This window comes from Ricinus communis, chromosome 10 (assembly GCF_019578655.1).
Source record: "Ricinus communis isolate WT05 ecotype wild-type chromosome 10, ASM1957865v1, whole genome shotgun sequence".
Classification (NCBI taxonomy): Eukaryota; Viridiplantae; Streptophyta; class Magnoliopsida; order Malpighiales; family Euphorbiaceae; genus Ricinus; species Ricinus communis.
The window spans coordinates 13,337,217-13,350,931 of NC_063265.1; the positions used below are offsets into that span (position 1 = coordinate 13,337,217).

Below are 13,715 nucleotides of genomic sequence, written 5' to 3' on the forward strand. Positions count from 1 at the left end.
CTTTTTAATTAGTTGTAATTAAATCACTAGATTTCTAATTACTAGTCGGCAAATTATCCCACTGAATATGTCATTCCTACTCTATACTATATAATGAATGATCTATTGACTTAACGTTAGAAAAACAATGATTTTCATGTTTTAAATTTTTTTATATGAAATAATGGTTTAGAATTATAATTTTCATATATTATTTTTATATTATGTTATATGATATATATAATAATATCTCAATTTAAAGTAAAGTCTTAAATTTAAATTTTCTTTTTTTTATTTATAACTCTCTCGTCATAAAAAAAATAAAAATTGAGGTTACCCCGATTTTACCATGATATGCCAAGTGGCCTATGTAAAAGTAAGGTAAATTATATTTTTAATTTCTTAAATATTTTTATTTTTATTTTATTAAATTTTTTATTTTTTTTAGGTAAAAGCAGAAGACACAATAGTTCAATAAAATAAACAAAAATTTCATAAAATATATGTAAAAAGTACTCAGTAAAAATATGAAGACTGGAATGGACAAAATACAAATTAAAGGCTAAATATAATAAAACTAAAGAGTTGAGCGACTTAATAATAAATTTTACTTAAAAATAAATGGATTTTAAAGTCAAGTCAGTATTGGGCAAAACCCAGCCCAAAATGATACGGCCCAAAAATAAGGCGCCAGTAGGCGGGAAAGATTGTGCCTTTGTCGCTCAATTTCTACAGTGGTATAGCTCCTGCTTTGCGACCTAAACTCCCTCCCAAAAGAAAAGAAAGAAGTTGTGATTCCCATTTTCATAATTATCAATGGGTATCAAGGTTAGTTCGATACCTGTAAATTTCTCCTCAATTTGACACCATTTTCACGGTAATGACTCAATTATTTGGGAATTGGTTGAAATTGTAGGGTTTAACAAAGCTGTTGGCTGATAATGCTCCTAAAGCTATGAAAGAGCAGAAGTTTGAGAGCTATTTTGGCCGCAAGATCGCTATTGACGCTAGCATGAGCATCTACCAGTTCCTTGTATGTTGTGTTCTTTCACATTTCTTTTTTTTATTCTTTTAATTAAAGCTTTTTTTTTTATTTATTTTCTTGGGTATGAAATGAACGGGTTGCTGCTATGAATTGTTGCAGATTGTAGTAGGAAGAAGTGGAACTGAAATGTTGACTAATGAAGCTGGTGAAGTCACTAGGTTCTTACTCTATTACTTCTCCTCTTTTTTCATTTCCTTTCCTTTCTCTTTTTATCAATGTACTGGAGATTAATTTTTTTTTTTTTTTGAAAAATTTGAATTTTGGGGCCACCTGGACAAATTATATATATGCATGAGTTTTTGTATAGTTAACATGGGTTTTATTTTTTCTTCTGTTTGTATCGATGTTATCTTGCAGTCACTTACAAGGCATGTTTAGTCGGACAATTAGACTTCTCGAGGCTGGAATGAAGCCCGTGTAATGTGTTTCTACTCCTTTTCCTCTGCAATTTGTTTTTCAATTATATATTGCTCCTTCGCTTTAGATGTGAGATGGCGAGGTCTTTTGCTTCCTCTAAATCACACAGTCCATCTGTGTTTTCAGCTACGTGTTTGATGGGCAGCCTCCGGATTTGAAAAAACAGGAGCTAGCAAAACGGTACATTTGATTTTTATGTTTCTTATTTTTCACTTCTTCTGTCCTACCTATGCTTCTTGTTTTGGCTTCACATGTTTGTAGTTTTTATTATTCATATGATGGTTAAATAATGATTTTACAAACAAATTTTGCAATTTAGTTACTCAAGGAGGGCAGATGCTACTGAGGAATTGGCTGCAGCTGTGGAGGTACATTTTAATTTTACTATTCAAGGTTTCTTATTTTTATCTTGCAGTTCTCATTTGACAAAATTCTGTATGCCTATTGTAGACTGGTAATAAGGAAGACATTGAAAAATTCAGTAAGCGGACTGTGAAGGTTAGTTCTTTGCTCTATTCTTGTTCCTCTAATAGTGGTTTCTATGGTCACTGTCAACATCGTAATCACTTTGAACAGAGATTTGAATAGCAAGATCATTTGTGCCTTTACGTCTGCAGGTGACAAAACAGCATAATGAAGACTGCAAAAGACTTTTAAGACTAATGGGAGTACCTGTAATTGAGGTATTTTGCCTTAGTTAATATAACCGGTACTGTTTTCAATTTCAATTGTGAATATAGCACCTACAAGAGTCAATTAAGAGTATGCATGCACAAATCTGTGACTGATGATGAAATACATGTAGATTGATGCTTGGACATTTCTTCTTTTTCTGCAGGCTCCTTCTGAAGCAGAGGCAGAGTGTGCTGCACTTTGCAAATCAGGAAAGGCATGTACTCTCTGTTTAGATATTTTGGCTATTTTTGGTTCTTTTCCATGCCCATTATGTTTTGCGCAGCATTTGAAATTGGCTTATTTTGTGTCTAATGCTTGAATCTATTCTTGTTCAAGACTGCCTTCAATTTACTGGAAATAAGTAGGACCATTTGCTTTCCTAAGGTTTACCAAATTTAGTGAGTTGGGACATGTTTCAAAATTTTTGTATCTTTCAGGTTTATGCTGTAGCTTCTGAGGACATGGATTCCTTAACTTTTGGAGCTCCTAGGTTTCTTCGTCATTTGATGGATCCCAGCTCAAGAAAAGTCCCAGTTATGGAATTTGAAACTTCAAAGGTGCTTAGAACAGTGACCACGGTGCTCTTTTCTGATATTTAATTCACTTTTCTGATGATAATTTTGTTTCAGATTTTGGAGGAGCTGAACCTTACCATGGATCAATTTATTGACCTCTGCATCCTTTCTGGATGTGATTATTGTGACAGCATTCGAGGTATTCAGAATATTTAGTTATAGCTCTTCCATCTTTAGTCATCTTTATTAAAATATATGTAAGAACTAAAGCTATTATCATTAGTGTGCTTGAGGTTTTGGTAATGCATTAAAGTATTGCAATGGCTAATTCATGCTACAGGAATTGGAGGCATGACTGCCTTGAAGCTTATTCGTCAGCATGGCTCCATAGAGAATATTTTGGAGAACATGAATAAAGAGAGGTGATTTTATCTTTCAGCTACAGCACACATAATTTTCAGTGGATGCATGTGTTTCATGTCTTTCATATGGTGAATGAATGATCCAATTCGACATACAATGATAACAGTGTTTTCATTATAAATGAGCAAAATGTATAAAAACTACGTTGTGTTATTAGTTTGTTCTTGTCAATGAATTTTCAGTTTAAGTTGAAGTGTATAGTTATAGTTTATTTTTCTAGTTAGATCCTTGAGTTGTCATGTCTGTTTTAGACTAGACTGATCTTCATCTTGGCAAGCCTATTTGCTTGGCTAAATATGAGCACTTTAACAATCCTTGTACCGTAGGTTTTGATGTTTAGGCATTTGAATAGTGGGTTCACCTTAATAACTATTAGCACATTAACATGTAAACTCTGCGCTATAGTTCATGGTTTGTTCTAGCACTTGAATATTCTGTTCATGAAAATGGCATTGTTATGATTCTATCATCAATAATTGTCGGCTGTATATCCCGCAACTTAGAGTATGCTGGTTATGCAGAATGATCATATTCGTTTGCATGATAAGTAGCTTCTTTACATATTTCTTACTGTTTCTATTCGGTATTGATTCATTTCAGGTACCAAATACCAGAGGATTGGCCATATCAGGAGGCTCGGCGGCTTTTTAAGGAACCACTTGTCCTTGCTGATGAAGAGGAACCTGAGCTTAAGTGGACTGCCCCAGATCAAGAGGTGATTTAACATTCTTACATTATGATGTAAACTTTATGGTCTTCTAGTAGGTTTTTTGGCATGTTTCAAGCATTATCTTATCTCATCATCTTTACAGGGGCTGATAACTTTTCTGGTGAATGAAAATGGGTTCAATAATGATCGGGTGACAAAGGTGAGCCTTCAATTCATTATTACAAATATCCAGTTGCATGTTTTCTTGATGAATGTGTGTTTATTTGCTTTCATTTTCATAATTGTAACAGGCCATAGAAAAAATTAAAGCAGCTAAGAACAAGTCATCACAGGGCCGGTAAGTGATGTTTTGAGATTGAACTGAAACTCTAAGGAGTAATTTGCACTTATCTCATTTTCCTATTTAATTGTCTAATTATGCCCTGTGTCATTTTGTTTCTGGATTTCCTTTACAGATTGGAATCTTTTTTTAAGCCAGTTGCCAACTCATCTATTCCCATTAAGCGGAAGGTGCGATCCCATTAAGCATTTCAATTGTCATACATTTGCATCTCTGCCTGAATGTGTTTTTAAGTTTAATACCCAATTGAATCAGCTCTTAGTCCCAAATTAGTTGGGACTGCTGTTTGGGTTAATTTTCCATCTTATTTTGGGATGAAAATTGTTTTATCTATTGCGAACTAAGTTACTTTGCGACACTTCAGCCACACTGTCTCTGATTTATGTTTCCTACTATATGCTCCTAACCTCCTATTGGGTTGCACATTCTATTCTATTATGATATTGGTTGCTGGGAGATATTATTGGCAAAGTTTTCAGTACATTGAGAGTCTAATTTTTAGCATCAGTTGATGTTATGGCTGTCATTGTTGTGACTTAACTTGCTTTATGTAATTGGCGTGGGCTTGCTGGTGCTTTTCTTCCCCAATTTCTAGTTTTTAAGCAATTGTTTGGACCCATGATGCTCAGACCTCGCTGGTTTTAACTTGTTAAAACTCCAAGAAACCATGGTGTTGCCTCCCTTAGCTTACACTGTTCTGTATCCACAATTAAAATTTCCACATCAAACTTGTACAATAATGATTTGGTTCTTGTTATTTATTTTTATGACTGCTGGAAGGACGTATGGACAGTAATCTTAAATGAGATTTAAACCCTCTTTTTCCTTTCTTGAAAATGTTTTAGAAGAATAATGATTCCTCTCCCTTATTTAATCCATTGGGAAGTCTAGAACTGATTGGTACCATAACTTCTTGGTACATTGGATGACAGGAAACTAAATGCGTGCTTCAATCTCCTAAACCAGCAATCAAGTTTAAAATGCTGTCTGTGCAAGCTTGTAATTGTTCCATGCCCAAGGTCATTGGCAGGTTAAGCCTGCCAATTCTCAATCTAGGTTCCAAGCTCTCAACGCCAGTATCCAGAGGTGTCTGCTTCGGCATATGAAGCTAAAAACTCTGGTGAACCTTCAGAGCTAATCTCCATTAATCTCTATTCTACTTAGCTCTTTTAGCAGCATAGTTGTCATATACTTGTAGTTACTTTCATGAGGAAAGTGAACTGCTGCTTCTAATTTTTTAATTCTGTCCAATGCTATAAATAGTGGATACTGTCAAATTATATATTGGATGTTTAACTCATGGAGGTAATTAGTTGAATGCCTCTTCTCATTCTTGGTTTTCATTCTTTGTACATTCTTGTGACAGGAAACACCTGATCACACAGCCAAAGAAACAAGTGCTAAAAAGTCAAAGGCTGGAGGTGGTAGGAAGAAGAAGTAGTTAGTCTGGCATCGTAACCTCATCCTACACATGGCTGGTGATCAGGTAAAAAGTTTTTGTTGAATTGCTTGCTTGCTTCTCTTTTATGAAGAGTATGATAACTGTCTGATATACGGCTATCCAAGCCATTACCTGAGCCCCTGCCCAGCCTCTTCTTGGATGATGACATAGAGAATAAAATTATTCTAAAGGTTCCTTAGGAATGGGAAAGGAGGAAAAAATATGCTGGCAGTTTCTCTATGTGGAACAGTTACTGCGTGTTAAGCGTGTTTAATTGTCTAATGTCCATTATTATGATGCCAGACATTTTAGAAATTTGTTTCTACTTCCTATTCCTGACAGTTAAATATTTCTTTTTGCTTCTATTTATCAAGGTATCAGTTTTTACATCAGAGAACATCCCTCATAGATTATCCAGAGGATGCTTAGAATGCAGAATGTTTAACCTTCATTGATAATTCTTGTATCTATCTGGGAAATTTCGAGGTATATAGTACTTTTTTTTTCCTCTCTCTTCCTGTAGGTTAGTAAGATTTGTGGATGTTGCGATTGATTAATCTACACTTTTGCTTCTGGTTACAGTTTAGTGCCATGGCATAATTTTATGTAGTTGCTAGTAACATTGGTCTAGATTGTATAATGCTAGTCTTCATTTGGGGAAATCTGTAATTTTTAGTTGCATTTGGAAGTACCATGCAGAAGCACGTTAGACCCAGGTTAGTTAGGTCATAACAGTGTTTGGGAGGCAAGAAAGAAGAAATTTGATGGAAAAGATGAGAAAGAAAGGGAGTAAAACAGAAAGTTGAATTGTATTGGTTCGCAAAGTGTGAAAGTACGGCTACACGACTCTCTTTTCTTATCTTATATTGGAAGTTACATGTTTGATCACTAAGCTAAATAACTACAAGCTAAACTTCCACATATGAAGGTCACTAAGCCAAGTCAATCCTGGACCATTTCATACTATTCTACTTTTAAATTACAAGCACTATAGTCAGAAACATTCTTCAAAATTCCAATTTGGAATCTTAATATAATTTAAGCGTAGAGGTTGAACTGGAGTATTCGAAACTGAGATTTACTAAATTGAAATTAAAAGAAATAACTGCTTATGGTTTAGAAAATCTCAGTTCAAGGAAATCTTAGAAATGTTGTATGCATGCCAGGTGCCAATTGATCTTTGCATGAACAGATGACGGGCCAATCTATATAAGAAAGCCGCTGTTGATTATAACATGAAACATTGCACTGAATCGTCTGGCTTTAATTAAGGAGGTTATGTATTCTTCCTTTGAAGATTAATATTGTAAAATCTACAAACTGAGGGGCGCATAAAAGAGGCTCAAATCTATTATTCTAAGGGTCACGATGGTGATGGTGTCCTATTCTTAGCAGCAATGGTTTCCTTTTCATTTTCACAACTGAAGCTCATGGGTTCATGTGTCCTATTCTTAGTAGCAATGATATCCTTCTCATTTTTAACTGAGGTCAAGCATTCAGTGGTATAGGCCGAGTATAGAACCTTCATCAGGGGAAACTTAATTTAGTGCTTCCTTTGCTTGGCATCATCAATATGGAACATAAGCTGCAAAATAAGCGAATATCAAGAAAAATTGAAAAAACAAAAGAAGAAAACTCATAATCTACTCTTCGAGATTACACAAACATTTCTCGACAATTACCTTTGTCCCCACATAAAATGTTATAAACATGCCACCAAATACAGGTAATCCTGCAAGATGGAATATCGTAGCAAATACCCAGCTGCATTCAGGTGTCTTAACAATTTCAGAATAAACATAAACATAAAAGGAGCAAGGTGATTACTTGCCTTTTCTGGTAAGAAATTGTGAAATCAGCCAATTAATGCCTGATGGTCCAATAACATAGCCAACAAGGTTTGCGACCTGGATATGAACAGTTAAAAGAAAAATTGCACACATGGTTTAGATATGTATGTTTGATATTTTTGTTTCTATAGTGAGGCATATTAGAGAGGCAAGGGGATCTAGAAACAATGGATGTTAAATGCATCCCTTTTCTTGTAGCAACAGTTTTTGCCTGAACAACAAAATGTTGGCCATTTCAAAAAATTTTGTCAATGAGAAATAATATTAGATTATAAACATGTGTGCTACAATAGCAGGTGGAGCACAGTGAATGCATGACAAAAATTGGCCCCCATCTACAATTAAATTATACATGTTCATTTAAATACTTCCAAATAGTTTGAAGATAATAACAGCAAGCATGTCTGCCTTCTGTGCAACTATCATCACAAAGCAAACAGCCGTATGTAGGGTCCAAATCATTGTATTGCATTCAGCCATATTTTGTCCATGTCTTCTTTGGGTCAAAATCTAATAAAGACTATCTACAAGAACTAAAAAGAAATGCACCTAAGATGCTCAGAATTTTCCAATGATCAGCATATATATACACTCCACTTTTATATATAAAAAAGAAAATTTAGACTCGGATGGGAGTTCTGGATTTAGAGAATTCTTATAGTGAAGATCCTAATTCAAGTCTTAGTACTCTTTTTTCTACCGCTTAAAAGAAACGTTGACCTCTTGTTGGGAAATGGGTCCCAAGTTAATAAAATGATCGCAGAAGAAATTGTATGCTGTGTATACATACCATTAGACATGTGATGGTGATAGCACCGGCCACTGCTCTAAGTTCTCGGAAAAGGAACTCCCCAAAAGCATTCTCTGCCTGAGAACGTAACATAGATAACAGAAATAAGGGAATAGGCCATAACCACGGTTCAAACTGAAGTATCTTCTTATAAAGTCAAGTATCATATTGGATAGTCCACAGAATGACACCTGCATTCCATTTGCCACCGACTTCACCAACATTTCTGGGATAAAGAATAAACATGTCAACCATGCCCATGAAATAAGTTTCCTAGGACCAAAGAGAATAAGGTGTCAGGTAGGGGCACATTATACCATGTCTCATACCAGAAAAGTGATAAAAAAAGAAAAACTTGGTAGAAGTTAAAATACCACTCTAGATCATGCCAGACCGCAACAAATGTGAATATTACCCATATATTAAGTAGCTTTCTCTGTGTTCCCCCCAGGGGAATATACATGTACCTGAAATCAAGTGATTCATAAAGCATACATACCACAGAAAAAACAAGGTCGGGGCTGAGGTATAAGAGTTAAAAGTTGCACCTCACTAGCCATTTATTGTATGAAGCATGCCAATTTTTCCAAAAAGTCTCCAAGTTGTAGCAATTATTAATGCACCTTGGCATGTTCTCAGGGGCTTCAACGCCACAAATCTAAAAGAAAAGTAATTGTTAAGAACTTCTTCTTATGGTGTAATTAGACACCAAAAACAACAGCTTATAGTTTGTTTACAAATTAGGACGAAATTATATAACTGAACCAAGAGACTGCCAAGGGGGCTAGACTAAAGACAGTTCAAGTCCACCAAGGAAAAAAGATTGCAGCCCAACAAACATACCAGTGACCAGAATCGGAAATAGCGCCAAATGAGGTAAAATTTTAGCCACATGAAGTTTAATACCTGCAGCCGTACAAAAAAGTGGTATCATATAAGATAACCTGCTCAGAATCTTGTTCAAACATGCATATAAAAAACTTGTAACATGGTTAAGTATCATCTTACCCCGTATCCTATGATGAATATGTCCATAGGGGATAACAATTTCCAGAGGCCACTGGTTAGTATATACAAATGTAATTAATCCTGTTTTACGAGGGACAAAAATATAATTTTTGTATGTGCCATATCCTTGAGTTCTAAACACTAACCTGATTGCAAAAGCATTGTAATGAAAAAGATGAGTGAAAAGTTCCATCAGAAGAAAGCTAAATATCCAACGCGACCCATACCAAAAAACATCTCGGGCAGCATAATTCTTCTGAGGCATATCTAACTGCAGGAAGTATAGGATTTGTAAGTTTCTGTAAATGGAACTAGGAATTACCTAACATTTTGGGCAGTAAAACTAAATGAACGATGGTCCATACATTTAGCTGCAACCACAATCTTCAAAACCAGAAAACTAGCAGAAAAACGCAACTAGATATGATTCTCAAACCTAACCTACTGTAGGAATCTGATCCCATTCTCTAGTACTATTCTACGTTTAGCCATAAACAAAAAACATGATCATTAATATGCAACAAAAGATAATAATACAAATGAAAGTCACAGACCTGTGAGGCATAGGCATTGAAGCTCATAATTGGTCCGGCAATATAGAGTGGTGCATATACCAAATAAGAAAGGTATATGCTAAAGGAAAAATTCACATTTGGGGTACTTCTCTCCTGGGTAAAATAAATAAAATTAAAACTGGAAAAGGAACAATAACATTTTGATGTTACCAACAAACAGACAGCAAGTACAATAACAGTTGGACTCATTATTAAGAAGCAACTAACCTGTAGAAATTGGTAGCATGTTTTTCCTGACTTGCAAACATGGCAACGTTGAATGTGCTTCTAAGATCACCAGTTCAATAAAATATCAATGAAACTACCGTGTGTTTAGGCACAATTTACTATATACTCTCAAATGACAAAACTGTACTAGCACAGAAAGACACCCAAATATTGAACACCAGAATAAATATTTCAATTTTGCATAGAATGTAAACCAATCTCCACAAAATAACTGTATGCACTTAATGACATGGGTAATAGGGATTCAGTTATCAGCCTAGGCATCAGTAAGATTGTTTCATGCACGATATAAGCATAATTATAGGAGGACAGCAAGGCCGGGCATCATTTCCCAATGAATAGGAAAAGCAAAGTTGTTTAACTTCTAGACTAAATTGAGAGAAGAAGCATGTAGTCATGTGAAATATACACAAATTGTAGAGAAGTTATGTAACAATACCTTTTGATCAAAACGAGAATCTTGATTTGCCCAATGGTAATCATATCCAAAGCTTATCATGCGTAAAATAACTGTCAGAAACAAAGAAAAAAAACTTTCCATAACTCTTTTGTTTCCTAACTTGCAAATGGGGGCGTTAAACAATACTTGTGAAACTCAGATCCCATAAAACAAATGAAGTAAAAAGAATTCAATTTACCAAAATTAAAGCAAATGTGCCACCGAAAGGTGCCTCGAAAGTTATCCAAAAATGCCAATCTTTGACTATAGAACAAGGGAAGAACTGTTAGTGAACAGAAGAATATAATTTCTTGTAATGTGAATTAGTAAACAGGTATAGGCATAGGTATAATAACCTTATCCAACTCACCCAAAAATGGAGAATGAATACCCTTCATAAACCCGATTACAAAGAAGGAAAAAAATGTTGAAAACCCAAAGTAGGAAAGAGAAGTAGTTTGTTTGTGCAAAAACCTGCGGAAACACAAATCTAGTAAAATATAGCACGAAAATCAGGAAGATGAACGACAACTTAATCAATCTGAAGTGCAACAAAAGATTGTAAAATTGAAAAACCAACAAAAGCATTAAACTCATTAGGAAAAAAAGCAAGCAAACACACACACCTTTACTAAAACAAAATTAGCCGAGGCAATGAGCAGGATAAATAGAGTGCTGTAATAATACAAAACAAGAAGAAGGGGAGATTAGAGAAATAACATAAACAACTAAAAAGCATATTAGTTTTGAATAGACGGAAAACAGACCAAGCTCCATGAAGATATAGTAAGTAGGCTAGAGAAATGAAAAGCCAAACAATTGACATTCCCTTTGCTTTCAAATAAAAAAAAGCTCTGAAGCTATTGGCCAGCACACTAAACATTCCAAAAACAACAGTAAGAATTGGTAAGTTTACGCGAAAGTTTCTCCATTGAGCATCGGAACCATCCTAAATCAATACATAAAAATAATTAGAAACAGTAATATTAATCGATAAAGAACCAACAAGACTCTGAATTTAATGTAATTAAGTTACATTGAGACGAGGAGGAAGAAGCCATCCATTGCGTAAACCGTAGAGCTTTGATTTATGATCTAGCATTTCCAGAACAATTTTAAACGGAAAAACATTATTTACAAAAAGAATTATAATAATTCAAGAGAAAAAGAAAAGGAGAGGAAGAAGAAGAAGAAGGGAAGACCGTGAGAGAGATGAAGGGACCGATGGATTATGAAGGCGTAGAAAGCAATCGCATATATCACTAATATGCTTAGCTCTTTTCGCTTCCATTCTTTGCTCATCTTCGTTTTTTGGACGCAGTTTACTGTTTTTGATGAGTTTAGAAATCACAGACTTCTTCTTCTTCTTCTTCTTCTAAGAATACCAAATTTAATCAGGCGTCGAGGAGACAGCACCAGTGGCAGTTTGCTCCCACGATTGTGCAGAAGATGAAAAATCACGCCATTTTATTTCACAATTGAAACTGTGTCGTTTCTGTTGTTCCGTTGCCATGTCAATCATGGGACCCACATGCAATGTGCCATGTCACAGTTCAAACGAGAGAAAGAAAAAAGACAAGCACTTCTGGACTGGGCTTAGGAGGGCATTACTCGGATAACTTTCTTTTAAGTAGCCCGGCTCGCATGGACCAACATCGCAAGGCAGGCATCAACTAAATCTTCCAACTGGATGTCCGCACTTCACCACTAGATATCAAACTGTCGAGAAGGAGAAGAGATTAGCAATAGCTGTAACAAGAGATTCAGAAAAGGGACACTTGCTGATTCAACATTGAATCATTAGAGCCAGCCAAAGATGGTAAAGTATTTGAGACTGTATGCCTTAACAAGAAAAAGTATTACACCTAGCTCTCTTTCTTGAAGAGCCTAGCCGGAAATGAACCTTCTTTTCATAGCTCAAAATGAATTTTCGTTTCATCTCTCCTGTGCTCGGAAAGTGCGATATTAAATATTCTTTCTTCTGTTAATTAAGATGCCTTCATCAATCCAATTCAAGGGGCAATCACTTAGGCCCGGGCCAAGTCAGTGGGGGATCCTGTCGGACAATCGTAGTCTATGCCATATCATTGCCACCCATTGGTATATGCTAATAAATCCACCCGACCGATAGGTTCACCGGTAATTCAACACTAAATTGGTTAGATTTTTCTATTGAATTAAATAAAAATATTAATCGGTAAAACTCGAGCAATCTAGCTCGATATTTCAATAATTTGATTATCAATTCATATAGATCGATAGATATTGTTCTAATTCGTGACTTTTCTTTGGATAAATAAAAAAAGACCACCTTCAATTTTTCTTTTCGAAAAAACATTTCAGTTTTAGTTTATTCATTGGCAAAAATAATTTTGTTATTTTTTATAACAAAAAACTACTTAATAGCTTACTTTGATAACAAATTACTATAACTAGTCGTTTGTCCGTATTTTGCATGACCATTGTTATTATTTTGATTATAAAATTAAGTTTATAGGTATAATTTAATATATTTTAAATATTTAATACTAATTAATATTATTTAAAAAAATAATAGCAAACTAACTATAATTTTTAAATATTTCTAACTTTTTTTAAAAATTTATTAGTATAATATTATTTTTAAAATATTTATTTATTAATTCTAATATTGTATAAATGAATACTACCAATATAATTGATACATATGTCAAAATAAAAATTCCATATATTTCAAAAACTAAATATATATGTCAAAAAATTTAGATCTTAAAAAAAAAAATATATATATATATATATATATATATTAGTTCTGAAGTGATTTTTGCATTTTTTATAATTTTATATTCTATAATTTTTTGAAATATTTATATGTTCTGTATTTTATTTTATAGTCCTTTACATATTTCAGTCAATTTATAAAATCCGTACATTACAATTTCAACAATCAATAATAAATTCTTTTAAAGTTATTGTACATAGTTATATGATATATCTAAAATTTATATTTTAATTTAGCTATATATTATAAAAAATATATACTACTATCATTTATTTTAGATAAAAAATAATTAGTTGGTTGATAAGTTATTTGAAAACAATTCTTGTATTAAAAATAAATGGTATTATTAACAAAAAAAAGAAAAAGAAAAAAAAATCAAACAGATCTTATTATTCCATAGCATATTTCAGAGGAGTGGATATCCCATATGAACAGAGACAAACAAAGGGAACAGGGATGATAATAGACAGTGCGATATCAACTAAGTACCAAATCCATTTGATTTTCTGTTACCAATTTTAAAAAATCATAACCTGGAAGTAACCCTGAAGCCTTCAGT

General features: G+C 34.0%; 2 protein-coding genes across 4 annotated transcripts; one reads left to right on the forward strand and one right to left on the reverse strand.

Moving 5' to 3' along the window:
- Positions 1–663: 663 nt before the first annotated feature.
- Positions 664–6,135, forward strand: LOC8274974 (flap endonuclease 1). Of its 2 annotated transcripts, XR_007214327.1 has the most exons (19): positions 664–807; positions 896–1,012; positions 1,124–1,182; positions 1,382–1,441; positions 1,568–1,621; positions 1,761–1,809; positions 1,892–1,939; positions 2,059–2,124; positions 2,280–2,330; positions 2,554–2,673; positions 2,746–2,830; positions 2,972–3,053; positions 3,655–3,769; positions 3,867–3,923; positions 4,015–4,061; positions 4,180–4,234; positions 4,997–5,184; positions 5,431–5,550; positions 5,880–6,135. XR_007214327.1 is itself a non-coding variant. In XM_048369812.1 (18 exons), the coding sequence occupies exons 1-17, from the start codon at positions 796–798 to the stop codon at positions 5,503–5,505; spliced, it is 1,152 nt and encodes a 383-aa protein (XP_048225769.1). In that variant the 5' UTR covers positions 664–795; the 3' UTR covers positions 5,506–5,550; positions 5,879–6,135. The 2 variants fall into 2 exon arrangements, 1 of the variants encoding a protein (XP_048225769.1); XM_048369812.1 differs by lacking the exon at positions 4,997–5,184 and having other exon boundaries at positions 5,879–6,135.
- Positions 6,136–6,684: 549 nt separating this feature from the next.
- Positions 6,685–11,855, reverse strand: LOC8274975 (membrane-bound O-acyltransferase gup1). Of its 2 annotated transcripts, none has more exons than XM_002512547.4 (19): positions 11,598–11,855; positions 11,432–11,490; positions 11,163–11,344; positions 11,022–11,070; positions 10,766–10,869; positions 10,595–10,659; positions 10,396–10,466; positions 9,936–9,995; positions 9,708–9,821; positions 9,300–9,424; positions 9,154–9,205; positions 8,989–9,051; positions 8,694–8,803; positions 8,520–8,612; positions 8,337–8,418; positions 8,146–8,223; positions 7,337–7,412; positions 7,188–7,237; positions 6,685–7,090 (listed from the first exon to the last, which is right to left on the reverse strand). In XM_002512547.4, exons 1-19 carry the CDS (start codon positions 11,695–11,697, stop codon positions 7,049–7,051), a joined length of 1,575 nt encoding a protein of 524 aa, XP_002512593.1. In that variant the 5' UTR covers positions 11,698–11,855; the 3' UTR covers positions 6,685–7,048. The 2 variants fall into 2 exon arrangements, with proteins under 2 accessions (XP_002512593.1, XP_048225768.1); XM_048369811.1 differs by having other exon boundaries at positions 11,163–11,270; positions 11,598–11,853.
- Between the last annotated feature and the right edge of the window lie 1,860 nt (positions 11,856–13,715).

Coding starts and splice junctions, on each gene's coding strand:
- LOC8274974 (XM_048369812.1), top strand. Junction 1,013..1,123: donor TGAGCATCTACCAGTTCCTT/GTATGTTGTGTT, acceptor GAATTGTTGCAG/ATTGTAGTAGGAAGAAGTGG. Junction 1,940..2,058: donor TCAGTAAGCGGACTGTGAAG/GTTAGTTCTTTG, acceptor TTACGTCTGCAG/GTGACAAAACAGCATAATGA.
- LOC8274975 (XM_002512547.4), bottom strand. CDS start 11,697: ATGAGCAAAGAATGGAAGCGAAAAGAGCTAAGCATATTAGTGATATAT. Junction 9,206..9,299: donor TACAATGCTTTTGCAATCAG/GTTAGTGTTTAG, acceptor TATACTAACCAG/TGGCCTCTGGAAATTGTTAT. Junction 8,804..8,988: donor ATTTCCGATTCTGGTCACTG/GTATGTTTGTTG, acceptor CTTTTCTTTTAG/ATTTGTGGCGTTGAAGCCCC.